Below are 26,449 nucleotides of genomic sequence, written 5' to 3'. Positions count from 1 at the left end.
TTGATGCAGCGTCTCCAAGCCTGCGGGCCATTGGAGCAGCGACGGCGAGGTTGGGGAACACGGCGGCCGCTGCAGGCTGCTGGGGAGGAAGCGCCCAGCCCCGGCCCGCTCCAAAGCGTGGGGCAGTGCCCTCCTGAGGCGCGACAACAGGACGGGGCAGGGGCGGTGGAGCGATGAGGTGGGCGAGGTAGCTCAGCGGGCGCCACTTGTTCCGGCAGTCGCGGGCGCGGCGGTGGTTCTCCAGGCAGCGAGTGCAGCGGATGGGGTCTCGGCAGTCTGCAGCTCGGTGTCCGGGGGCGATGCAACGGCAACACCTCCCTTTAAGCCAGCTTGGGATGGGATGCGCCTTGAATGCCGACGAGGCAAAAGCCGGGCGCCGCGGGGCGTTGCGTGCCCGGACGAGCTGCCAGCCGCCGGTCACATCGGCCTCCTCCTCGCGCCCCGTACCCGGGCTTGAATACCCCGCAGCAGCAGGCTGCACACCGTGGTTAAAGTCTGCCTCGCCTTGAATGCCCTGGGCAAGCAGAGATCGCGAGGACTCACACGCCGCGGCCTGAGCCAGCAGCCCATGCTGCGCGACCAGCGGAGAAGCAGCCACCTCCTCAACGCCCGAGCCTGACACGGCGGCTGGGGCGGGCTGGCGGGACGGTGGATCCAGACCTGAGCCAAGGGACGGCGCCACATCAGGCAGCCGATGCAGAATGGCCACAGGAGGTGGAGCAGCTGGCCACTTAACCAGCGCCGGTGGCGGGGGCAGCGGCATGGACCAGCAGGCGAGGAAGGAGCCACGCGCGGCCGGCGAGGTCGCCGCTGATGCGGTCGCCAGAGCAGGGGGGGGGGAGCGGAGCGGGAGGCATACGGCGTAGGGCCGATATACGGCCCTTTCTTTAACTACTAAAAAAATCATCTTTATTATTACCACAGTCACGGAGTGACCCCGACGCAGACTAGTTAAGATCCTGAGTACATGTCACGTTCTCGATTTTTAGGAGGTATACATACATAAATACATCTGAGATGTACTGTTGACATGAAGAGACGTTGCTCTTGCTGTACCTATCCAACGCTAGTTCAGTTAATTAACGAACATCCATAGTACCAGGAAACACGGTCATCAATGAAAACATATGTAGTTTATGTTTGTGTCAGGTGTATACATTTTCCTAACAGGGATCTATTTAAAATAATATACATGAATACGCGTGAGTTGGATTTCACTAGCAAATCACGTATTCATTCATCAATCTTACAAGGCACAGTTCTAACAGCGGTTCCGCGAACCCAGGTATGGCGCTGCATTTGGGGTTCATATATATACCAGGGACCGCGTTAATGCCCAGCACCAGATCAATCATATACCGTATAGCCAATTAGTCATCGATACCCTTAATTGGCAATTAGAAGATAAAATGTATTTTCATCCACCATTGTTGCTCGTAGGATCATCTCTTAGATATCTACATTCGGAGGTTGGGTAATCATAGAGAGCATCGATCCGATACCTCGAATGCAGAATGACGCGTATGCATGTAACGTCCTAAGATATATAAGACTTAATCATCTAAGACGTTGAAGCAACCATGAATATTCCACGGCTGCTAATGGTGCGCTGTACTACTCCCATCAAAATCATTCTGCAATGTGCAGCTGCTGATTAATTTGACTATGCATGATACAACAGTGCACGATGCACTTTTTTTTTTGAAACTAGTGCACGATGCACTTGACCTACGCGAAATACAGCATGATGACACCGAGAAAAAGGAAAGAAAAAAGATGCAGAGCAGCAACGATCATCTAACAGCCAGCTAGCAGATGGATTGCACTTGGCCATGTGCGCAGAGGAAGCATATTTCTTTTGTTTGAAAATACTTATTGGAAGTAAGAGTTCATGCACAGCTTTTGAGCATTCGAAAGGAAAAGAGTACTATGTCGTTTTAGAATTTCGTTGACTTCCATGCACTCTATGGAATATGGATGATACATCCTTGAATGACTTTGCAAAACATGGCTACTTGCTAATGTCCAATCCAAGTCAACTCCCCGCAAGTGCTGGTTCATTTGACTCTATGCATGACACATGCGCGCACAATGCACTCCGCGATGCACTCGGCGAGTTGCACCAATACGACAACCCTGAAAAAGGCTGGAATGATCTAGTAACCGCTAGCACATGAAACGCCAGGTTGGCCACCACATTATTCGCCGGCCAAAACCGGGAATGACCGAGCTTGCGAGCGGCTATTCATATATATCTGCATGGAATATGCAGGGAATGACATCCGCATCCACCGCAAAACTTCATCTCCTGCAGCGAGTTATCGACAGGTACTCCTGTGTCATGGCATCTTCATCTCTATCAGTCGTGTTGCTCCTGTGTCTGGCCACAGTGGCGTCGGCGCAGCTGTCGACGACATTCTACGACAAGTCGTGCCCTTTGGCTCTTGAAAAAATCAAGACCGGCGTGGAGACGGCCATCAATAGCGACCGCCGCATGGCCGCGTCGCTGCTCCGGCTGCACTTTCATGACTGCTTTGTCCAGGCAAGTTTTTCACATACTTAAGATGTAGCCGGGCTGGACTTGGGCGAAAGCCTGTTTCGAGACTTGTTCTGTTTCGGTTTTGTTCATTTGCTGAACACCTACCTAGTGACTAACGAGCGTGCATATGTTGCCTGGCTACGTACGCACATGCAGGGCTGTGACGCGTCCGTTCTGCTGAATGAGACTAGCGTGGGTGGCAACGAGCGGGGCGCGTTCGGGAACGTGGGATCGCTGCGTGGCTTCGAGGTCATCGAACAAATCAAGAAGGATGTGGAAGCCGTGTGCAAAAAGCCCTACAGCAACAACCCCGTCGTCTCCTGCGCCGACATCCTCGCCGTCGCTGCTCGCGATTCCGTCGTCGCGGTAAGAAAATGATCCATCACCTCCCAATCCCAGTTCACTCGACTCGATCGCGTGGCGAAGCGCCAAGTTTACCGGTTGTTTACTTTGTGCGCACCGACGGCAAAATAATAACTCGATTTTGTCTTCCTGATGCATACATACACAGTTGGGAGGGCCGACGTGGGAGGTTCAACTGGGGAGGAAGGACTCCGCCAACGCTACCGTGGCTCTGGCCAACGCGAACCTGCCTGGGCCGTTCTTGGACGTCGCCGGCCTCAAGGCCAGCTTCGCCGGCAAGGGGCTCAACTTGACCGACATGGTCGCCCTCTCTGGCGGCCACACCATCGGGATGGCGCAGTGCAAGAACTTCAGGAGCAGGCTCTACACCGAGCCCAACATCGACTCCACCTTCCAGGACAAGCTCAACGACACCTGCACCCCGTCTGGCAACGACAACAGCCTGGCCCCGCTGGACGACACGGCGACCCCCCCGACCCAGGACATGTTCGACAACGCCTACTTCCTCAACCTCCAGTCCAACAAGGGGCTCCTGCACTCCGACCAGGTGTTGTACAACGCCACCGCAACCAGCGGTGACACCGAAGTCATCGTTAACAGCTTCGCTTCTGCCCAGGCCGTGTTCTTTAAGGCCTTCGCCTCGGCCATGGTGAAGATGTCCAACCTCGGCCCGTCGCCTGGCTCTCCTCAGGGCCAGGTCAGGAAAGAGTGCTCCATCCCCAACTAAGATCACCATTTGCACCGAAATGACAGCGTGGACCAACAACCTGCTGCTGTGAGAGTCCACCCGTATTTTTGCCGTACAATGAACCATGCGTGTCCTTTCAGCACCTTGCATTGTAGTACCACGTATTCCATTATTTCTATCCTTTTCTATGTACACTTTTTTTTATCCCAACATTCTTCTATATGTTACTCTTCTTTCCTGCAAATTTCGTAGTAACATACTTGCAAATGATAGTATTTTCTGTATGAAGCATACGGTTGATAATTTTCGAGAGACAAATCATGTCAGGTTTCACAAATTCTTAGAGATTGTTCACAAAAATGCCAAAGAAATATCACTTGGGATTCACATTTTTCACACGTTTCATGTCGGTTTCAGCAAAGTTTTTTTAAGCCCAAACCATAGAACAATTGGGTCTACGGATTTTTCATTGATATAAATAATAATATAAGACAAAAAGAAAAGAAAAAAACACTATCCAACTCCTGTTTTAGGTAGCATTGGTATAGAATAATACTACACCCGTCTCCAAATATAAGACATTGGGTCTACGGAGGCAGTAGCTATTTGAAACCATCATCCTAGATGTGATTATATCCATGCTTCGAATCACTACTGCAACTTGCTTATACGCCAGGTGCATGGCTGTTCGCCTAGCGCCAAATCACGGGCACTCAGCAAACGCATATACGCCAAGAGCAGCATTCGGCAACCACGGGCTCACGGCAACGAGGTATTGTTGCCGACTGTGCATCACCGCTAACAAAGCACAGTCAGCAAATGCAACAGACCCCGTGAGCCCCACGCGCCAAAGACTAGCCAAGTGGCATCTTCGTTTGCAACTGACGGCTTCATGACTTGCTGTTATCTATACCAAGAGCCACGAGCAACCGCTCGGCAAACCACCTGTCACCGAAATAGTCTGACCTGACACGTGGACCCGTTAGACCCACCTGTCAATGAAACATTCTAATTATTTGTTAAATTTTTAAAAAGAATAATATGATGTGTTTTAGTTACCGAGAGTAATCTGGTACTGCACGGCATCCCATAATTGATTAAAACATTTGAACCTGACCTGTGGGCCCACGTGTCCCACATGGCAGTGGTACTTTTACCGAGACTCGAGAGCGCAATGTCATTCCTTTCCGAGAGGCGCCCTCGGAAAAGAATGGCACTTCAGTAGTTAAAGTGCTCAGGCGACCCCTTTTCCGAGAGTAACTCTCGTTAAGGTGCCTGTTTCCGAGTTTTACTCTCAGAAATGTGTCACATTGCTGTTGTTATCAAGCTGGTCCTTATGTAATCCCTGCAACCGAAAACAAATATGTACATTTTCTGTCTATATCTTCAGTGTAGAAAATGACATCGTATCAAATGAATGTGGGAGCTCCTAGAGGGTTAGAAATTCCTCGAGCACATCACACACATATTCACATAGGCATAATTCAAACTAGTTCACATAGGCATAACTCAAACTAGATCACATAGGCATAACTCAAACTAGTTCACATAGGGTAATGATTCATACAAGTTCATAGAGAAAAAAAACATTGCTCGAGCACATGACACACAAGTTTACGTATTCATACATAGTGTTATTTCATGCAAGTTCACATATTGCAAAACACATGCAAATTCTAAGTTTGTAGCGGCGTTGCACACATGGACACATTCTCTGCCTTGAGATTGCATAAGGGCCTATAAGAGGAGAGTGATGTGAGCACTGTTCATCGCTATAAAATGAATGAGGCTAAATTAAGAGAATGTTCTACCTCAAGTTTTAGCTCGAGCATCTTGGAACTTTCATGCGTTTCTGCTCGTTCCTTCTCTCTTTGCTCCTTCTCAACCCCCCGTCGTTGCCCTCTTCAGCATCCTGCTTTTTGCTATAAAGCATGTAATATGGCATTACATATAGGTTGCAACGGTTCTATTTTGAGGCATCGACATATATGAATGGTTATGGTGCTAACCTTGAGACACGTGAGCTCACGCGGCGCGGCGGTCTGGCGATTTGGCATTGTGAATGCTGATACATTTTTCTATAAGTTTGGCTAAAGTAGGGATACTTTGACTTCGGACAAAACTTATATGCGGACTAAAAAGGACCGGAGGTAGTATGTTTGTTAGTACTTCCCATGTCAGACAAGGGTGGATCCCACGTGCATTGCCATTAGTCAACCATGGCTAGGTGTTTTCATGATGGATATATACGAGTACTACAAATACATGCATGCAATTCCAAATAAACAAAAAAGAAAGCAAATGCAAAACTAATCCTTCCAGAAGAAAGAAAATAAAAATAAACTAAAACAAATAAATGGAAAAAATTGCACACTATTACACAGAAATTGAGATTATTTATAACATGCAAGAATGAAAATATAACATTGCAACTTTCATAAAAAGGGGAAGAAGGAATGAATTAATGGCATTGGTATTACAATTAAAGAAGAAAGAAAATAAAAAAACTATAAAAACAAAATAATGAAGTTTTCTAAGACAGAATGAATTAGTGGCTTTGGTATTACCCTTTAATAAGAAAGACACCCTTTAAGAATGAAATAAAAATCTTTTCAATAAAGTATAAATAAGTGGCATTGGTATTACTCTTTAACAAGAAAGAAAGTGAAAATCAAAATTTAAAGCAAACAATGAAAAAAATGCAGACAATGTACACAAAATTGTGTTTTTTAAAAATATGCAATAATAAACATATAATGGTGGAATCTTCGTAAAAAACAATATTTCCTAATAATGAAATGAATTAGTACCATTGGTGTTACCATTAAAGTAGAAATAGAATAAAATAAAAACAAAAACAACATCAAAATAATGAAGTTTTCTAAGAAATAAATGAATTAGGGTTTTTGATACTACCCTTTAATAAGAAAGAAAATAAAAAACAAGGATGAAATTTACACAAAATTGTGATTTTTTTTCAAAGTATGCTAGAATAAGCATATAATAATGGAATTTCACAAAAAAGAAGAAGATTTTCTAATCATGAATGAATTAGTAGCATTGGTATTACCATTAAAGAAGAAAAAAAAAGAAAGGCTAAAACAAAATCAAAATAATAAAGTATTTCTAAGAAAGAATGAATTCGTGGCTTTGGTATTCCCCTTTAAAAAGAAAGAAAATGAAAAAAAATTCACACAGTATACAGGCAAATTTGTAAAATTTTAAAATATGCAAGAATAAGCATATAATAGTCGAATTTTAGAATAAAAATAGGAAGGTTCTGACGAAGAAATGAATTAGTGGGATTAGTATTACCATTAAGAAAGAAATAAAATGAATTAAAGCTAAAACAAAATGAAAACAATATTACCATTTGCAAGTTTCCTTTTTTATTCAAGATATTTAATTTAATTCTTTGAAAAATTAAAGCATGATTCCCTATAGAGAGATGAAGTTTTCTAAGAAAGAATGAGTTTGTGGCTTTGGTATTACCCTTCAAGAAAAAAGAAAAAAAAATAAAATAATCAAAATAATGAGGTTCTCAGAAAAACTTAATGGATTGGTGCAATTGCTATTACCCTTCAACAAGAAAGAAAATAAAAAATCTAAAACAAAAATGAAAAAATTGCAGACAATATAGAAAAAAATACTTCGTAAAAATATGCAAGAATAGACATACAATAGTGGTGTTTCTGAAAGAAAAAATGTTTCTTAAGAAAAAATAAATTAATGGTATTGGTATTACCCTTAAAAATAAGAAAAGAAGATATTAACTAAAAAAATAACATAAAGAAGTTTTATAAGGAAGAATGAACTAGTGGCATTGGTATTACCCTATAAGAAATAGAAATGAAAAACAAAAAAAGTTGCACGCAACTTTATACTGAAATTACACTCTTTTTAGTATGCAAAGAATAACCATGTAGTAACGCAATTTTCGCACATATTTTATACTGGTGTATACATTTACACTTACTCAACATCTCAAGAATACCCACAAAAAAATAAAAAGAAAAGGTGGCTAATAAGAAAGAAAAACAAAAACAAATGAAAACCTAAAAGTACAAAGGGGGATAGAGGGAGGGTTGCACGATATGGAATTGACTGGCCCAAATATGTGGTCTGTCAACCAGCCAAAACAACTCCACGAAAAAATTGACTAATCTTGAAGCAAAAATAAACAGTCAAAAAAATCGACTTACCCAAAATCGTGTCAGGCGACTTACGTATAGCTAAAGTGTATATGTTTATCTTCTATTCTGCAAATTATTCCTAACATTTTCTCTATGGAATGTCGATTGACCTTTTTATTTTATTTTATAATTTCTAGAGATAAACACATGTCGAGTTTCACAAAGGTTTAGCTATGGGCCTCTCTGTGATGCGGTTGATCTTTGGCAGCACAGATATGGGTCGCGCTATTCGTCACCCTAGGTGAGGAATAGTTATTCTTCACCCCTCTCTATTTTACCATCAATGCACCGTAATTTTACATTCCGTAAGTTTTGTCTTATTTGCGACGCAAAAAGGGACTGTAAGAAAATATATATATATATATATAATGTAAAATTACAAACGTAAAAACATAGTCTAAAATTATTTTATATTATGTAAAATTACAAACGTAAAAAATATTTTATATCATGTAAAATTACAAACGTAAAAACATAGTCTAAAATACACATAAACTGTAAATTTTCTTGTCTTATGACCTATATTTTTATTTTTCTTATGTCAAATTTTACGTAGTGAATCAATACGAATGTAACTATTTGAATTCGAAACGTAATTTAATTATGAAATGATCGTAAGATTACCTCGGGTGAAGAATAACTTATTCTGCACCCTGGGTGATGAATAGTAACACTATATATATATATATATATATATATATATATATATATATATATATATATAGTCTTTTCTAGCCACATTGTAATTCCTTTTGAATCCCAACTTTCTTTCATATGTTCGTCTTCTATTCTGCAAATTATCGCTAACATTTTCTCCATGAAACAAACGTTTTTTTATGATTTTACAATTTTCTAGTGATAAACACATGTCAATTTTCACAAAGTTTTAGACACTATTCATAAAATCCCAACGAAATATTACTAAGTTCGCTTCAATTTAATTTATTTCACGCGTCTCATATCTATTTCAGCAAAAATTTACACATCTTTACTTTTTTAGGAACGGGGTCGTTCTTCCATTTGATTAGATAGTGAGTAAGAAGTTAATTAATTATTCTAGCAGCAAATTGAGCATAACTCAAATGATTAGGTTCTTTGTTGTGGAAATAGACCACCCGGATTCAAATTCTAGACTTAGCAAGGGTGCTCATATTTTTCAAGATCTATTCTAAATTTTTTGGCGGTGTTCCTTTTGTGGGAGATAGCATTCCTGATGGGTACAAGGCATTGTATTGATTTCGGCAATCTCAAATAGGAGTGAATGTATGTGAGCATTTGCATTTGCATTGTGTTTCTTAAGAAACAATCCGGCCAAATATAACCAAAATTTTAAATAGGGCTCGTCTCGATGGCGTGCTCCTCTCTATGAATTAGCACCGCAAGCGGCGGCCAGTATTTGTTTCCCCGACAACGGGGAGGGGTGAGCTCTATGGGAAGAGAATTGGCGGTGGTGAGCTTGGCGATGAGAGAGGAACGGGGAGAAGAGGAGGAAGGAAGCGCGGCGGCGGCTGCAAGGAACAAAGGAGGGGATGGTGAGTGGCGGCTAGGGTTCTCACCCAATCGGAAGAAGCGAGGAGCAGGAAGTAGAGAAGCACACACCCTCCTCGTCTCTATCCATACCCCAACCATGCATCCACACCACACCATGCACACACCCAGCATGTGGAATTTCATCTATGCCCTCGACAGGATCTAGAAACCACGGGTGCGGCAACCGCAGATTTCTACCACACAATGCATGCACCATGTGCGTCTGCACCCTCGGCAGATGACAGAGGAGCCCCATCAACATTTATACCCCACACACTAGTGAGACAACATAGCTGACCGAAGGTGAGAAGAAAAAATATTGTTCATCGTTTCAATCTCGGTTCCATGCAATGGCTCGGACCAATCATACCCCGGATCCAACGGCTGTCACTCGTTTGGAAAGACAATCCGACGGCCCATAATCCCTGAGCTCTCCCCCTTTCCCACACAAATGTAACCATGAGATGTCATTACTAGAGCTAGTTGGGCCAAGTGCCAATAACTACATGTTTTGATTAAAAAAACAGAGACAACGATCGCATCATGTCAAAGCTAAGCTAAGATTAAGCTAGCACTGGATCCTAATGGAAAGGGACCGCACAACGGTCAGACCATGGCAGAAATGTCTTGGACTCATACCGACCTTCCCACGAAACCAGTCCAAATGAGCTGGCCCTTTCGGACTACTATTTCGTCCTCTAGCTGGCCACTCCTACACAAGTTCCACACGAGGCGAACCCGTGGACCGTAGTAGATCAGTAGACAGTAGTGGACCAACACTGTACAAGTAGTTGCATTTCATTTTTTGAGCAAGAGACAAATTTTAGAGGTGGACGACTGACGCACATAGATAGCGCACGCCCATGAGAATGATATACCCTATCTCGTATGTGCATTTAGCATGGCACTCCAGTGGTCTACTGAACACTGTAGTTCAGGACCATGCTGTCTGAGCGTCTCGAGTACCGGCAAGTAAGAAACCGCATGACGGTCAGCTGGTGGTCACCTGCGAAATTTACTGCCTGATGTGGACGCGCCTGCCATTGCGCCGGCACCTTTTCCAGCCTGCATCGCGGGTGCATGCGTCCATGGAATTTGGTCCATGGTGCAGCGAAAGAACACTCACTAATTATGATCCGGACCATATGTACTATGCTTACGTCCGAATTAATTGGAGAAGGGGGCACTCGTGTTATCATCTTAGCTAACTAGCTCTACTGAATGGTTGTTGGTTTTGAAAATGAGGATGATGTGTCACCTGAACCCATGGATCAAACTTGCCACACGTACGTTTAGACACAAACCACATGTGGGGTAAGTATCCGGCAGAGATATGATATGCCACTGGTGTGTGTGCATGTTTTCGTCTACTCGATATGATTAGGCACCGGTAGAAAAAGGATCTGTTGTCCCAGTTCGTAAGGGCCTTTTGTCCTGGTTCTGGAACCGGGACTAAAGGGTCGGTACTAATGCCCTGTCCCTTTAGTCCCGGTTCAATCCAGAACCGGGACAGATGGGCCTCAACGTGGCCTGTGCGCGGAGCCCAGACAGAAGACCCTTTGGTCCCAGTTGGTGGCACCAACCGGAATCAATAGGCATCCACGCGTCAGCATTTCTGTGGTTGGGATTTTTATTATTTTTTTTGAAGGGGGGGGGGTTGGGGTTTTGTGGGGTTAATTTAGGTGTTTCATATATTGTGTTAGCTAGCTATAATTAATAGAGAGAAGTGTCATCTCTTATGTCCGTGCTTGGTCGACACTACGTATTATACATACGTATAGAGAGGACTAGACACGCTAGCTAGCTAGTAAGCAAACGAAGGAAACAGAAAATCGTCATGAACATATATGCATACAGAGAGAAGTGATATCGACCACCTCTCCTTCTCCGAGAGATTGGTCGAACAACAAGTTTTCGTATATCTATCCTACACTACCGGCTACATAAATACAATAATTATCTCTTACAAATATAATCATACGGACTCAGGGTCCACATAGAATTCTCCGTCTTCAGGGATCACGTGGTCAAGAAAGAATGCCGCCAATTCCTCTTGAATTGCTCGCATGCGAGCTGGTGCTAGGAGTTCATCCCGCTTCCGAAACATCTAATTCAAAGAAGGGGGTCAATACATACATATATATATATATATATATATATATGAATGAATGAAACTCAACACAAATGATGGTAATAAAATAAAATTGTGAATGTTGTTATTTACGTACTTCATATTGTTCGTCAGTGTAGCCCCGCTCACAGGTCGTGTGGCGGATGGACTCGCAAACGTAGTATCCACAGAAATCATTCCCTTGTTCCTGCCACAACCACTTTACAATAAATAGAGGTCAATCAAACTGATAAGCAAGAATGCCAAATGGTATTGATGAAACTAGCACTTGAATGACTAGTAGATGCGCGGAACATGCTACTATAATACTTACTTTCGGGTGTCTAAATTGCAGCTCCTTCGGCAGTCCCGGAGCTTTTCTGGTGAATTTTCTCCAAACCCTGCCGGACAAAGAAAACAATTACTTAATATATCAGGAAATGAACAAAAGTTGCTGATATGGTGGATAATGATCGATTTAACTTACTTCTCGAGTATTTGAGTCATGTCTGCATAGTCCTGGGGATCTTTTTGTCTTGAGTCTAAGACGGTTACTAGTCCCTACTCAAGCTTAATCTCTAGGAGAATATAGTGAAAACTGCACAAGCATGCATAACTCATCAATTACATTACTATAACCTTGACTAATATATAAGGAAAACCGAATACGCACAAGACAGTAACACTCACTTGAAGTTGTAAGGAAAGAGTATTATATCTTTGTTTTCATTTATTACCAACGATCGTAGCAAGTTGGCCTCGGTAGCTGCGGCATGAAATTTAACCTGAGTTGCATCTATGAGATATGTGTTAATGAACCCAATATCACCGACTTGTCTTTTCTTCAATTCAGCGATCTTCGATCTGCATAATATAGTGAGGATGATTATAAATACATGCAATGAAAGAGCTGAGCTATATAAAGAGACTTAATGACAGAAGTAGTACTACTTACAGACAGTAGCAGGAGACTGTTGTTTTATCGAGGGCCAATTGATTGAAAAACTGATAGAACTCCTCAAATGGAACAGGCAACCGTTCAATTCCAACGAGGTCATGCTCCTTTTTAACTTTCACATACAAAGTACTCCTCCCCCCAGAGTCTCTGCAGATTTTCAAGTACCAATCATGCAATCTTCGCATCATCGTTGATAGAGATCTTTCATCTTTGACGAGAGGCTTCCCGTACTCGTATCTTTGTATCTGTACCTCCATGGGTTCATAATGTACATCGTCGGGCAGGTAATCTGCAAGATTGCTATAACCGGGCACCATCCTCGGATCATTAGCGACGTTGTGGCTAGGCACCTTGAGCGGGGGGCACGATTGCTTCGCTTGTTCGCCGAGCTGGGCAATTTGTTTCCCAGCTCGTCGTTCTTTCAGCCTTTGATCACTGACAGTACTTCCCGACCGCTCTGCTTCGGCAAATTCCTTTCCAATAATGCGCTCATAGTTTCCTTTCGGGGGAGACTTGGGTGGTTTTGTCAGGGCAGCCAAAGTGCGCTTCGTTTTCACCGGATCTATCTTCTCCTCCGGAAGTGGATGTCTCTTTGCTTTCAACCCTTGAAACCAGTCATCCACTTCGGTTCGTGCGATCTCGGCGTTCTCCTCCGGGGTCCTCTCGTATGGTAACTTCTCTGGAGTCTTCAGAGAAGGACCGAATCTGTATGTCGTCCCGCCTCTGGCCGTACTGCTAGACGTCGGCTGAGCAGACGGAGCGGTTGTCTTCTTTACTTGCTTACGAGGCGGAGGAGAAGGACTACGATGCGCCGGAGCAGCCGGAGTGGCGGCAGGTCTCTTCCGCCCTTGCTGACGAGGCGGAGAAGGAGGAGGCTGGCTGCTCGGGCGCGTCGGCGTAGGCGGAGAAGGAGGCGGAGTGCCGCCACGCGCTGGAGAAGAAGCCGGTCGAGTGCCCTGATCGTCACTCGCCGGAGGAGAAGGCGGTGGAGGAGGCGGAGTGCCCTGACTCGCCAGAGGAGGAGGCGGTGGATGAGGCGAAGTGCCCTGACTTGCCGGAGAAGGAGGAAGAGGCGGAGGCGTCCAGTTCGGAAGGTTGATGAGCTCCTTCTGCCATAGGCATGGAGTCTTCAGAGCAGACCCCAGCCTAGTCTCCCCTTCACCGGTAGGATGGTCAAGCTGGAGGTCCTCAAATCCCTCTGTTATTTCATCCACCATCACCCTAGCATATCCTTCTAGAATCGGCCGGCAGTGAAAAATTGCGCCGGGTTCAGTAGGATAAACAGAGCCAACAGCCGCCTCGACCTTCAAATTCATCCATTGCGTCATAAGGTGGCAATTTTGAGACTCCGTGATAGCATCCACGGGATAGCTGGCAGGAGCCGTCAAGGCATGCTCCGGCTGAAGCAGCTCGGTGGAAGCCACGCTGCTTCTCTGCTGAGATGGCGGGGTAGCTTCGGGGGAAGCTTCGGCAGTACGTTTGCTGCGATTTGCTTCTCGTTCCTCTATCGCTTGTACCCTTGCTTGCAGCGCCTGCATTTGGGTCTGCTGCACTTTTTTCCTCCTCTCATGGGATTTGTAACCGCCTGCGTCCGGAAACCCAACCTTCCACGGAATGGAGCCTGGCGTGCCTCGTGTCCGTCCAGGGTGCTCAGGATTCCCGAGGGCCATTGTGAGCTCGTCGTTCTCTCTGTCTGGAAAGAACGTCCCTTGCTGCGCTGCTTCGATATAGTGCTTAAGCTTCCTGACTGGTATGTCCATTTGATCGTTCGTCCAAATGCACTTCCCTATTACAGGGTCCAAGGTTCCGCCAGCCCCGAAGAACCAAGTCCGGCAACGATCTAGCCAGTTAATTGTCTCTGGTTCGATCCCTTTATCAACCAGATCATTCTCAGTCTTGGCCCACTTAGGCCGAGCTACGAGGTAGCCACCTGACCCCGTGCGATGGTGATGCTTCTTCTTCGCAGCATTTTGCTTGTTTTTCGCCGACATCTTCTTACTCTTTTCCGATGTCTTGTGGGCCACAAATGCGGGCCAGTGATCTCTGATCTTCTCATATCTGCCCTTGAATTCTGGTGTCTTATTATTTTCGACAAACTTATTCAGCTCTTTCTTCCACCTCCTGAATAGTTTTGCCATCCTCTTAAGAGCAAAAGACTTGATTAATTGCTCTTTAACTGGCTTCTCTGGATTATCCTCTGGCGGTAGGGTGAAATTTGACTTTAGCTCAGTCCAAAGATCATTTTTCTGCATATCATTGACATAAGACACCTCAGGGTCTTCTGTAGCCGGCTTAAACCATTGTTGGATGCTGATCGGGATCTTGTCCCTAACCAGAACCCCACACTGAGCAACAAATGTGTTCTTTGTTCGGATGGGTTCAATCCGTTGGCCGTCGGGCGCGATTGCTATGATCTCAAACCTTTCATCCGAGCTCAACTTTTTCTTTGGGCCTCGTCTCTTTACCAAAGTTGTGCTCGATCCGGAGGGCCAGAAAAAAGAACAAAGACTTAATTAATATGTGTACATACCAAAACAATGAATGCATCAATTAGCTAGTCAGCACAGGCTTAACTAATATATATACCTGGCCGGACTCGGTTCGGTCACCGGAGCCGTCATCACGGTCTCCTTCTTGCACCGGCATTGGGTCACCGGAGCCGTCCTCATGTTCTTCTTCTTGCACCGGCATTAGGTCACCGTAGCCAGCTTCTTCACCCTCTCCTTCCAGACCATCGGTGTCATTGAGAAACAACGAGACGGCATCACTTCCTTCTGCGATTATGTCCCTCAACAACGCTTCTTTTGCTTCGTCTCGGACGATGTCCATAGTTTCTACAAATATTTACAACATGGCAATTATTATTCAAACATGACAGATGGATATATTAGTGGCAAACGTAGAACTAGCTACCTAATCATAGTAAGGAATCATATATATTAATTAGTGGCCTCGACGCTGCTTCTCTAGGGTTTGGGGTGGCCTCGACAACGCTTCAAGGGTTTGGGGTGGCCTCGAGAACGCTTCAAGGAGGGGGTAATATTGACCCCCCCCCACGTGTTGAAGCTATCGGGAGGGGGTATATCGACAACGACGACACTACATATATGTCCCTCGACGACCCTCGTTCCTGATAAAAAAGAGAGGAAGAAGAAGAAAAAAAAGAGGAGAAGAAAGAATAGAGGAGAAGAACCCTAGGGTTTAGGGTGGCCTCGACGCTACTTCTCTAGGGTTTGGGGTGGCCTCGATGCTGCATCTCTAGGGTTTGGGGTGGCCTCGACAACGCTTCAAGGATAAAAAAAGACGAAGAAGAAGAAAAAAAGAGGAGAAGAAAGAATAGAGGAGTAGAACGAAGAAGAAGAAAAAAAGAGGAGAAGAAAGAATAGAGGAGTAGAATCTACTCCTCTATTCTTTCTTCTCCTCTTTTTTTCTTCTTCTTCCTCTTTTTTTTATCGAGAACGAGGGTCGTCAAGGGTCACCGAGCGGTATAGGAAACCCTAAATATATTCTATTTTCTCTTCTTCTCCACTATTCCTTTCTTCTTCTCCTCTTCTTTTTCTTATTTTTTCTTCTTCTTATTTATTTCTCCTCTTCTTCCTCTCCTCTTCTTCTTTCTTTCCTCTTCTTATTTTCTTTCTTTCCTATACTTCTTTTCCTTCCTTCTTAATATCACTTAGCAAATTTTGCAACGATAGGGAGGGGGTGCTCCCGTGGTCTAAAATCCGTCTATGCACGATAGAAAATTCTGAAAAAATAAATCTATGATCCCTCAACATCCCCGCCTCTCTCATGAACAAAAAAAATATGTGAATTAAAAAAACATCATGTTCTATGAACAAAAAACATCATATTTCATCCACATTCGTGCATACATCATATATGTGATCATCTATGAAAAAAACATCATATTCTATAAAAAATCATTACATATATATATATAACAAGCATATATATATATATAACAAGCATATATATGAAAAAAATTGCAAAGGGAGGGCGCCGGCGGCCGGACCAAGCTGAGGAGAGGACCGCGCGCGCGGGGTCGGCGCGAGGATGGCGTCGGGGCAGGGGCGCAGGCGACGGCGAGGGCGGGCCGGGGCGCGCGCGTCGGGGCAGGGGCGTGGGCGACGGCGACGTGGGTGGGCCGGGGCGGCGCGCGTCGGGGCAGGGGCGGGCCGGGGCGGCGCGCGTTAGGGCAGGGGGCGGGTGACGGTAGGCGACGACGAGGGCGCGGGCGACGCGGGCAACGGCGAGGGCGCGGGTGACGACGGGCACGGGCGAGGCGACGGCGACGGCGGGGCAGCCTGGCGGCGTCAGCGTCGGGGCGGCAACTGTGAGAGATGAGAGTGAAAATTTCCAAAGTGTTTGTATATATAGCCAGAGCATTGGTTCCAGTTCGTGGCACGAACCGGGACGAATGCCTACCTATGGTCCCGGTTCGTGCCATCAATCGGGACCAAAGGCCAATTTTCAGCAGTCCAAAGGGCGGGAAGCGGCGGCCTGTGGTCCCGGTTGGTGGCACCAATCGGGACGAAAGGGGGGCATTGGTCACGGTTGGTGCCACCAACTGTGACCAATGCCCCCCTTTAGTCCCGGTTGGTGCCACCAACCGGGACCAAAGGTCTTGTGCTGCCCCGCGCCCAAATGTTTAGTCCCACCTCGCTAGTTGAGAGGGAGCCGCACCTGTTTATAAGGTGCGGTGCGCCTTCCCTCTCGAGCTCCTCTCTAAAGCAGGCTTTTGGGCCTAACCATGTAATGTGTGCCTGTGGGCCTACTGGGCCTCCCGCGGGCCTGAATCCTGGCCCATGGTAGGGTTTCTAGTCGTATTCAGGCCGTGGGTGCCCAGTAGGTGGCACTTTTTTTTGTTTTTTTGTTTCTACTTACAATAAAATACTTATTGTTGCTATATTTAATTTTTTTTCCAGTTTTTTGTTTTGTTTTCTGCATTATTTTTTTTTGTTTTTTGCTTTATTTTTTAATTCTTTTTGCTTTTAGTTTTAGAAAAATTATAAACTTTCTGTTACTGCCATTAGTTTTCAAATTTGAAAACGCTTTTTTTTGTTGCTTTATTTATTTTATTTTGTTTCTACTTACAACAAAATACTTATTGTTGCTATTTTTATTTTTTCTAGTTTTTTTGTTTTGTTTTCTGTATTATTTATTTTCTTTTGTTTTTTGCTTTATTTTTTAATTCTTTTTGCTTTTAGCTCAGCAAAATTATAAAATTTCTGTTGTTTTATTTATTTTATTTTGTTTCTACTTACAACGAAATACTTATTGTTGCTATTTTTTCCAGTTTTTTTGTTTTGTTTTGTGCATTATTTATTTTATTTTGTTTTTTGCTTTAATTTTTACTTCTGTTTGCTTTTAGGTTAGCAAAATTATAAATTTTCTGTTAGTGTCATTAGTTTTAGAAAAATTATAAACTTTCTGTTAGTGCCATTAGTTTTCAAATTTGAATAGTTAAAATTTGAATTCTTTGAAAATTGTTTGAATCACAAGTTTGTGATTAACTTACTAAAAAATGAGAATAGATGCGCTTATAGAGAAAACTCAATCTAAATTCCTAGTAAATTTTTGTGAATTTCAGAGAAATTCACTATGAATTTAGGTTAAACTTTTCTCTATTAGGGCATCTATTTTCACTTCGAGAGGAGCTCAACAAGGCAGAGAGGGAAGGGCTTATAAACCAGTGTGAGCCCCCTTCGGTTGGCGAGGTGGGACTAAACTCTGCCCGCAACGAGGACCAACCCTTTAGTCCCGGTTTGTGGCACAAACCGGGACTAATGGTCATGGGCCAGGGGCGAGGAGCAAAATTATAAACTTTCTGTTAGTGCCATTAGTTTTAGAAAGTTGAAAGTTAAAAGTTGGCATGGGCCAGGGACTAATGGTCATGGTATTACAAGGGCCGAACCATAAGACATGAAAGCATTTCAAATGAACTCTGAAAAAGTTGAAAGTTGGCATGGTATCATAATTTCACCCACATAGCATATGCATGTACAAAACGGACAATGGTAGCTTGTTCGTGTGTTACAAAGTTGGCATGGTATCATCATAATAGTTGCGGGAGAAAGTCTTCACTTTTTCTTCGCTTGTGTCATTTGCTTATTGCGCCGTAACCATGGATAATCTTCATTGTTTATCAGGATGCTTGGGTCAGCCTTGACATTGAAGGGAGGAATTTCATGAAACTTTTCATAATCTTCAGACATGTCTGTCTTGCCATCCACTCTCAGGATGTCCCTTTTTCTGAAAAAACTATGTGGCGCTTTGGCTCATCGTATGATGTATTCGCTTCCTTATCTTTTCTTTTTCTCGGTTTGGTAGACATGTCCTTCACATAGATAACCTGTGCCACATCATTGGCTAGGACGAACAGTTCGTCAGTGTACCCAAGATTTTTCAGATCCATTGTTGTCATTCTGTACTGTGGGTCTACCTGTACCCCGCCGCCTAACAGATTGACCCATTTGCACTTAAACAAAGGGACCTTAAAATCAGGTCCGTAGTCAAGTTCCCATATGTCCACTCTGTAACCATAATATGTGTCCTTTCCGCTCTTGGTTGCTGCATCAAAGAGGACACCGCTGTTTTGGTTGGTGCTCTTTTGATCTTGGGTGATCGTGTAAAATGTATTCCCATTTATCTCATATCCTTTGTAAGTCAATACAGTCAAAGATGGTCCCCTGGACAACAAGTATAACTCATCACAAACAGTGTTGTCACCTCTGAGACGTGTTTCCAACCAACTGCTGAAAGTCCTGATGTGTTCACATGTAATCCAGTCGTCGCACTGCTCCGGGTGTTTGGAGCGCAGACTGTTCTTGTGTTCATCGACATACGGGGTCACCAAGGTAGAGTTCTGTAGAACTGTGTAGTTTGCTTGAGACCAAGAATATCCATCCCTGCATATTATTGAGTCTCTTTCAAGAGTGCCTTTTCCAGTCAGTCTCCCCTTATACCGCGATTTAGGGAGACCTATCTTCTTAAGGCCAGGAATGAAGTCAACACAAAATCCGATAACATCCTCTGTTTGATGGCCCATGGAGATGCTTCCTTTTGGCCTAGCGCGGTTACGGACATATTTCTTTAGGACTCCCATGAACCTCTCAAAGGGGAACATATTGTGTAGAAATACGGGCCGCAGGATGACAATCTCGTTGACTAGATGAACTAGGACGTGCGTCATGATATTGAAGAAGGATGGTGGGAACACCAGCTCGAAACTGACAAGACATTGCGCCACATCACTCCTTAGCCTTGATACGATTTCTGGATCGATCACCTTCTGAGAGATTGCATTGAGGAATGCACATAGCTTCACAATGGCTAATCGGACGTTTTCCGGTAGAAGCCCCCTCAATGCAACCGGAAGCAGTTGCGTCATAATCACGTGGCAGTCATGAGACTTTAGGTTCTGAAACTTTTTCTCTGGCATATTTATTATTCCCTTTATATTCGACGAGAACCCAGTCGTAACCTTCATACTGAGCAGGCATTCAAATAAGATTTCTTTCTCTTCTTTCGTAAGAGCGTAGCTGGCAGGACCTTTATACTGCTTCGGAGGCATGCCGTCTTTTTCGTGCAAACGTTGCAGGTCCTCCCGTACCTCAGGTGTATCTTTTGTCTTCCCATACACGCCCAAGAAGCCTAGCAGGTTCACGCAAAGGTTCTTCGTCACGTGCATCACGTCGATTGAGGAGCGGACCTCTAGGTCTTTCCAGTAGGGTAGGTCCCAAAATATAGATTTCTTCTTCCACATGGGTGCGTGTCCCTCAGCGTCATTCAGAACAGCTAGTCCACCGGGACCCTTTCCAAAGATTACGTAGTGTAAATCATTGACCATAGCAAGCACGTGATCACCGGTGCGCATGGCGGGCTTCTTCCGGTGATCTGCCTCGCCTTTGAAATGCTTGCCTTTCTTTCGACATTGATGGTTGGTCGGAAGAAATCGACGATGGCCCAGGTACACATTCTTCCTGCATTTGTCCAGGTATATATTTTCAGTGTCATCTAAACAGTGCGTGCATGCGTGGTATCCTTTGTTTGTCTGTCCTGAAAGGTTACTGAGAGCGGGCCAATCATTGATGGTCACGAACAGCAACGCCTTAAGGTTAAATTCCTCTTGTCTGTGCTCATCCCACGTACGTACACCGTTTCCATTTCATAGCCGTAAAAGTTCTTCAACTAATGGCCTTAGGTACGCATCAATTTCGTTGCCGGGTTGCTTAGGGCCTTGGATGAGAACTGGCATCATAATGAACTTCCGCTTCATGCACATCCAAGGAGGAAGGTTATACATACATAGAGTCATGGGCCAGGTGCTGTGATTGCTGCTCTGCTCCCCGAAAGGATTAATGCCATCCACGCTTAAAGCAAACCATACATTCTTTGGGTCCTTTGCAAACTCATCCCAGTACTTTCTCTCGATTTTTCTTCACTGCGACCCGTCAGTGGGTGCTCTCAACTTCCCATCTTTCTTTCGGTTCTCACTGTGCCATCGCATCAACTTGGCATGCTCTTCGTTTCTGAACAGACGTTTCAACCGTGGTATTATAGGAGCATACCACATCACCTTCGCAGGAACCCTCTTCCTGAGGGGCTCGCCGTCAACATCACCAGGGTCATCTCGTCTGATCTTATACCGCAATGCACCACATACCGGGCATGCGTTCAGATCCTTGTATGCACCGCGGTAGAGGATGCAGTCATTAGGACATGCATGTATCTTCTTCACCTCCAATCCTAGAGGGCATACGACCTTCTTTGTTGCGTATGTACTGTTGGGCAATTCGTTATCCTTTGGAAGCTTCTTCTTCAATATTTTTAGTAGCTTCTCAAATCCTTTGTCAACCACAGCATTCTCTGCCTTCCACTGCAGCAATTCCAGTACGGTACCGAGCTTTGTGTTGCCATCTTCGCAATTGGGGTATAACCCTATTTTGTGATCCTCTAACATGCGATCGAACTTCAGCTTCTCCTTTTGACTTTCGCATTGCGTCCTTGCATCGACAATGACCCGACGGAGATCATCATCATCGGGCACATCGTCTGGTTCCTCTTGATCTTCACCAGCTCCCCCCGTTGCAGCATCACCGTATTCAGGGGGCACATAGTTGTCATCGTACTCTTCTTCTTTGCCGTCTTCCATCATAACCCCTATTTCTCCGTGCCTCGTCCAAACATTATAGTGTGGCATGAAACCCTTGTAAAGCAGGTGGGAGTGAAGGATTTTCCGGTTAGAGTAAGACCTCGTATTCCCACATTCAGTGCATGGACAACACATAAAACCATTCTGCTTGTTTGCCTCAGCCGCATCGAGAAACTCATGCACGCCCTTAATGTACTCGCGGGTGTGTCTGTCACCATACATCCATTGCCGGTTCATCTGCGTGCATTATATATAATTAAGTGTCCAAATTAATAGAAGTTCATCATCACATTAAAACCAAAGTGCATACATAGTTCTCATCTAACAACATATAGCTCTCCAGAGCATCTAATTAATTAAACCATACATTGAAACTATGTAAAACATTTCAATGCGAAAACAAATGCGATCATAATCGCAACCAAGGTAACAATTGATCCAACGGCATAATGATACCAAGCCTCGGTATGAATGGCATATTTTCTAATCTTTCTAATCTTCAAGCGCATTGCATCCATCTTGACCTTGTGATCATCGACGACATCTGCAACATGCAACTCCAATATCATCTTCTCCTCCTCATTTTTTTTATTTTTTCCTTCAACAAATTGTTTTCTTCTTCAACTAAATTTAACCTCTCGACAATAGGGTCGGTTGGCATTTCTGATTCACATACATCCTACATAAATAAAATCTATGTCACGTTGGTCGGCATAATTTTCATAAACAATAAATGAACCAATAGTTATAAAGATAATATATATACCACATCCGAATCATAGACAAGACGAGGGCCGACGGGGGCGGATACCAAAACCATCGCACTATATAAGAAGCAATAATAAAAGTAAGAAAATAATACAAGTATCTATGTAAACATACAAGTAAGAATATTTTTTCTTTCAGAAAGAAGATAAGAACAAGAGGCTCACCACGGTGGTGCCGGCGATGAGCTTGGCGCGGGTGATCGACGGCGGTGAAGACAGGGACGGGGCGTGACGGACCGCTAAACCTAGACAAATATTATGGAAAATGGAGCTTGGAGGTCAAGCTTGGAGAGGAGAAAGCTTAAGTAGTGTGGCTCGGGCATTCCATCGAACACCTTGTGTGCATAGGAGGTGAGCTAGAGCACCACCAAGCCCTCTCCCCCTCGGCCAGAGAAAAACAGAGCACTCTGCTCGCGAGCGAGGGGTATATATAAGCACCTCATTGGTCCCGGTTGGTGACATGAGCCGGGACTAAAGGGGAGCCTTTGGTCCCGGTTCAAGCCACCAACCGGGACCAATGGTGGTGGGCCAGGAGCGAGGCCCATTGGTCTCGGTTCATCCCACCAACCGGGACCAATGACCCACATGGCCCGGCCGGCCCCCTGGGCTCACAAACCGGGACCAATACCCACATTGGTCCCGGTTCTGGACTGAACCGGGACTAATAGGCTGACCCGGCCTGTATCAAAGCCCTGTTTTCTACTAGTGAGGCCCGATCGAATTGACCATATGCAATCATGCATGAATACGCTGAGCGAATATGCCGCAAAATTTCTTGCGCCAATAATGCAGTTGCTGTTGGTGTTGGCCAAATAAATTTGTTTATGTCGAATACGCTGTACCAAACTGGTAATCAAATCAACGTGAGAACGTTCCATGCTAAGCCTGCCAATTGTATTCGTTTGTAGGGTATCCTTTCTCCAGGGCAATGATTGCCAACATGTCCGCTAGTATCGTCCCTGTGGACAAGTTAGGCACAACATTTGGAGGTTTTAGCCACGGGCGCCCGTGGCTCCAGAACCTCTGCTGGCTATATATATGTCCAATGCTAGTGTTGTCTCTTGCAAGCCACGGCCAAGTCAAGAAAAGTGGGGCAGAAGCACCACTTAACACTCTGGTATAGTATTACACTAGTCGCTAGATCAGCGATGGCCTCTGCCTCTCGCCTTGGCTTAGTGGTGCTCGTGGCAATGGCCTCGGCGGCGTCGGCGCAGCTGTCGTCGACGTTCTACGACACGTCTTGCCCCAACGCGCTGGCCACCATCAAGGCCGGCGTGACGACCGCCGTGCAAAACGAGGCCCGCATGGGGGCGTCGCTCGTCCGGCTGCACTTCCACGACTGCTTTGTCGATGCAAGTCCCATAATCTTACTCACGTGGGAGTACGCTGTAAAAGACGTTAGTACACGCAAATGATTAGTGTTTCTGAATTTCTTTCCAGGGATGTGACGGGTCCGTTCTATTGGCGGACACGGGGAGCTTCATCGGCGAGCAGGGGGCAGCCCCGAACAACAATTCCATTCGAGGCATGAACGTCATCGACAACATCAAAACTCAGGTGGAGGCCGTGTGCAAGCAGACCGTTTCCTGCGCCGACATCCTCGCCGTCGCCGCGCGTGACTCCGTCGTCGCGGTAAGCTCGGCAATTACCAGCTCTCATGCACGTACTGGTGCTGCCGGACCAGCGACGCCCCCATAACTAACTGAGGTTTGGAACTAATTCTGGACATACTTACCAAGGCAGCTGGGTGGGCCGACATGGACTGTTCTTCTTGGGAGGAGGGACTCCACCACTGCAAGCAAGACCAACGCGGAAAATGACCTGCCACCTCCTACCTTCGACCTCCAAAACCTCACCACCTTGTTCGGCAACAAGCAGCTCAGCATGACAGACATGGTTGCGCTCTCAGGTACACCCCGCTAATATCTATGCATGAGTTCTCTGAGCTCAAACTTCACCACAGCAACTCGCGAGAGATATTCTGACACAAATATGCTTGATCTACCTGCAGGTGCCCACACGATCGGGCAATCGCAGTGCCGGTTTTTCAGGGACAGGATCTACAACGAGACCAACATCAACACCACCTTCGCGACATCTCTCAGGGCCAACTGCCCCCAGTCCGGCGGTGACAGCAGCCTGGCGCCGCTGGACACGCAGACGCCCAACGGCTTCGACAACGCCTACTACACCAACCTCATGTCCCAGAAGGGGCTCCTGCACTCGGATCAGGTGCTGTTCAACGGCGGCGGCGCCGACAACACGGTCAGGAGCTTCGCGTCCAGCGCGGCGACGTTCAACAGCGCCTTCACAACGGCCATGGTAAACATGGGGAACATCGCGCCAAAGACGGGGACGCAGGGGCAGATCAGGCTCGTCTGCTCCAAGGTCAACTCGTAATCTCCGCGCCAACACTCTGCTGCTGCGCATGAATGAACTGAATAAGGTCTCGGGTACCAGTACCAGAATCTACGGAGTAGGGTGGTGTGTGGTTACGTATGTGTGTTGGTTGGAAACTGTAGCTGTGCATCTACGTCCACATGTGTAACATGCTAATTGTATGTCATGCTGCGAGATGATAACATCTGCCACTTTCCACTCGACGGCCCTCATGTCCGCCCCTATGCAAATGTCATCACGGACGGACTGCCCATTAGACCTGGGCATGGACAGCCCAGCCCGAAAAATCCAAACTGGGTCACGCTCGGCCTTCGGGCTGGTCATGGGCCTCATTTTACAGCCCGGAAGCTAGATCGAGCTGGTTTCAGGGCCAAATCCTATTCGGCGCCTTAAGCGCCGAATATATGTGTAACATGCTAATTGTATGTCATGCTGCGAGATGATAACATCTGCCACTTTCCACTCGACGGCCCTCATGTCCGCCCCTATGCAAATGTCATCATGGACGGACTGCCCATTAGACCTGGGCATGGACAGCCCAGCCCGAAAAATCCAAGCTGGGTCACGCTCGGCCTTCGGGCTGGTCATGGGCCTCATTTTACAGCCCGGAAGCTAGATCGAGCTGGTTTCAGGGCCAAATCCTATTCGGCGCCTTAAGCGCCGAATATATGTGTAACATGCTAATTGTATGTCATGCTGCGAGATGATAACATCTGCCACTTTCCACTCGACGGCCCTCATGTCCGCCCCTATGCAAATGTCATCATGGACGGACTGTCCATTAGACCTGGGCATGGACAGCCCAGCCCGAAAAATCCAAGCTGGGTCACGCTCGGCCTTCGGGCTGGTCATGGGCCTCATTTTACAGCCCGGAAGCTAGATCGAGCTGGTTTCAGGGCCAAATCCTATTCGGCACCTTAAGCGCCGAATATATGTGTAACATGCTAATTGTATGTCATGCTGCGAGATGATAACATCTGCCACTTTCCACTCGACGGCCCTCATGTCCGTCCCTATGCAAATGTCATCACGGACGGACTGCCCATTAGACCTGGGCATGGACAGCCCAGCCCGAAAAATCCAAGCTGGGTCACGCTCGGCCTTCGGGCTGGTCATGGGCCTCATTTTACAGCCCGGAAGCTAGATCGAGCTGGTTTCAGGGCCAAATCCTATTCGGCGCGCCGAATATAGGCCAGCTCGTACAGGGCGCACACCCCCCGATCTCACATCGTCGCTATATGGGCCGGCCCTTTTATTTCTGTTTTTAAAGTGCAAAAGCAAAAGAAAAGCAGGTGCAGTAGGAATCGAACTGGGTAGCTGCTGTTTCATCGTACACTACACAAACCACCACGCCACCAAGCCTATTCTGCTTATGTTCACCTTTTCTTCCTTGTACTTTTCTTTTATCATTTTTCCTTTTTTTCATTTTCTGTTTTCCTTCTTTCCTTTTTCTTTTTCTTTTTCCTTTCTTCCTGGTTCGACACAAAATCGATGAATTTCTCAGATTCGATGAACTTTTTTCAAATTCAATGAACTTTTTTGAAACTTGATGAACTTTTTTCAATCTCGATGAACGTTTTTCTCAAATTCGATGAACTTTTTTCAAACTCGATGAACTTTTTTCTCAAATTCTATGAACTTTTTTCAAACTTGATGAACTTTTTTTCAAACTCGATGAACTTTTTTCATATCCATGAACTTTTTTCTTAAATTTTTCAAACTCGATGAACTTTTTTTCAAACTTGAT

At 45.4% G+C, this 26,449-nt stretch overlaps 2 protein-coding genes across 2 annotated transcripts; both read left to right on the top strand.

Annotated features, from left to right (window-relative positions):
- Window positions 1–2,261: 2,261 nt before the first annotated feature.
- On the top strand, window positions 2,262–3,849 carry LOC125540989 (peroxidase 22.3). The gene is made up of 3 exons (XM_048704495.2): window positions 2,262–2,542; window positions 2,696–2,905; window positions 3,051–3,849. The coding sequence occupies exons 1-3, from the start codon at window positions 2,267–2,269 to the stop codon at window positions 3,627–3,629; spliced, it is 1,065 nt and encodes a 354-aa protein (XP_048560452.2). The 5' UTR covers window positions 2,262–2,266; the 3' UTR covers window positions 3,630–3,849.
- A 19,608-nt stretch (window positions 3,850–23,457) lies between these two features.
- LOC125535668 (peroxidase 2) lies at window positions 23,458–24,905 on the top strand. The gene is made up of 4 exons (XM_048698736.2): window positions 23,458–23,654; window positions 23,743–23,934; window positions 24,046–24,211; window positions 24,314–24,905. Exons 1-4 carry the CDS (start codon window positions 23,493–23,495, stop codon window positions 24,700–24,702), a joined length of 909 nt encoding a protein of 302 aa, XP_048554693.2. The 5' UTR covers window positions 23,458–23,492; the 3' UTR covers window positions 24,703–24,905.
- Window positions 24,906–26,449: the final 1,544 nt, after the last annotated feature.

This window comes from Triticum urartu, chromosome 2A (assembly GCF_056163025.1).
Source record: "Triticum urartu cultivar PI428250 chromosome 2A, HENAU_Tu73, whole genome shotgun sequence".
Lineage (NCBI taxonomy): Eukaryota > Viridiplantae > Streptophyta > Magnoliopsida > Poales > Poaceae > Triticum > Triticum urartu.
Note: the sequence above shows the minus strand (reverse complement) of the source record. Positions and strands in the feature narration are given on the sequence as shown.

Excerpts from the sequence above, each read along its gene's own strand:
- LOC125540989 (XM_048704495.2), top strand. The coding sequence starts at position 2,267 with ATGCAGGGAATGACATCCGCATCCACCGCAAAACTTCATCTCCTGCAG. Across the intron at positions 2,543-2,695 it reads TTCATGACTGCTTTGTCCAG|GGCTGTGACGCGTCCGTTCT; the intron begins GCAAGTTTTTCA and ends ACGCACATGCAG. Across the intron at positions 2,906-3,050 it reads CTCGCGATTCCGTCGTCGCG|TTGGGAGGGCCGACGTGGGA; the intron begins GTAAGAAAATGA and ends ATACATACACAG.
- LOC125535668 (XM_048698736.2), top strand. The coding sequence starts at position 23,493 with ATGGCCTCGGCGGCGTCGGCGCAGCTGTCGTCGACGTTCTACGACACG. Across the intron at positions 23,655-23,742 it reads TCCACGACTGCTTTGTCGAT|GGATGTGACGGGTCCGTTCT; the intron begins GCAAGTCCCATA and ends ATTTCTTTCCAG. Across the intron at positions 24,212-24,313 it reads AGACATGGTTGCGCTCTCAG|GTGCCCACACGATCGGGCAA; the intron begins GTACACCCCGCT and ends ATCTACCTGCAG.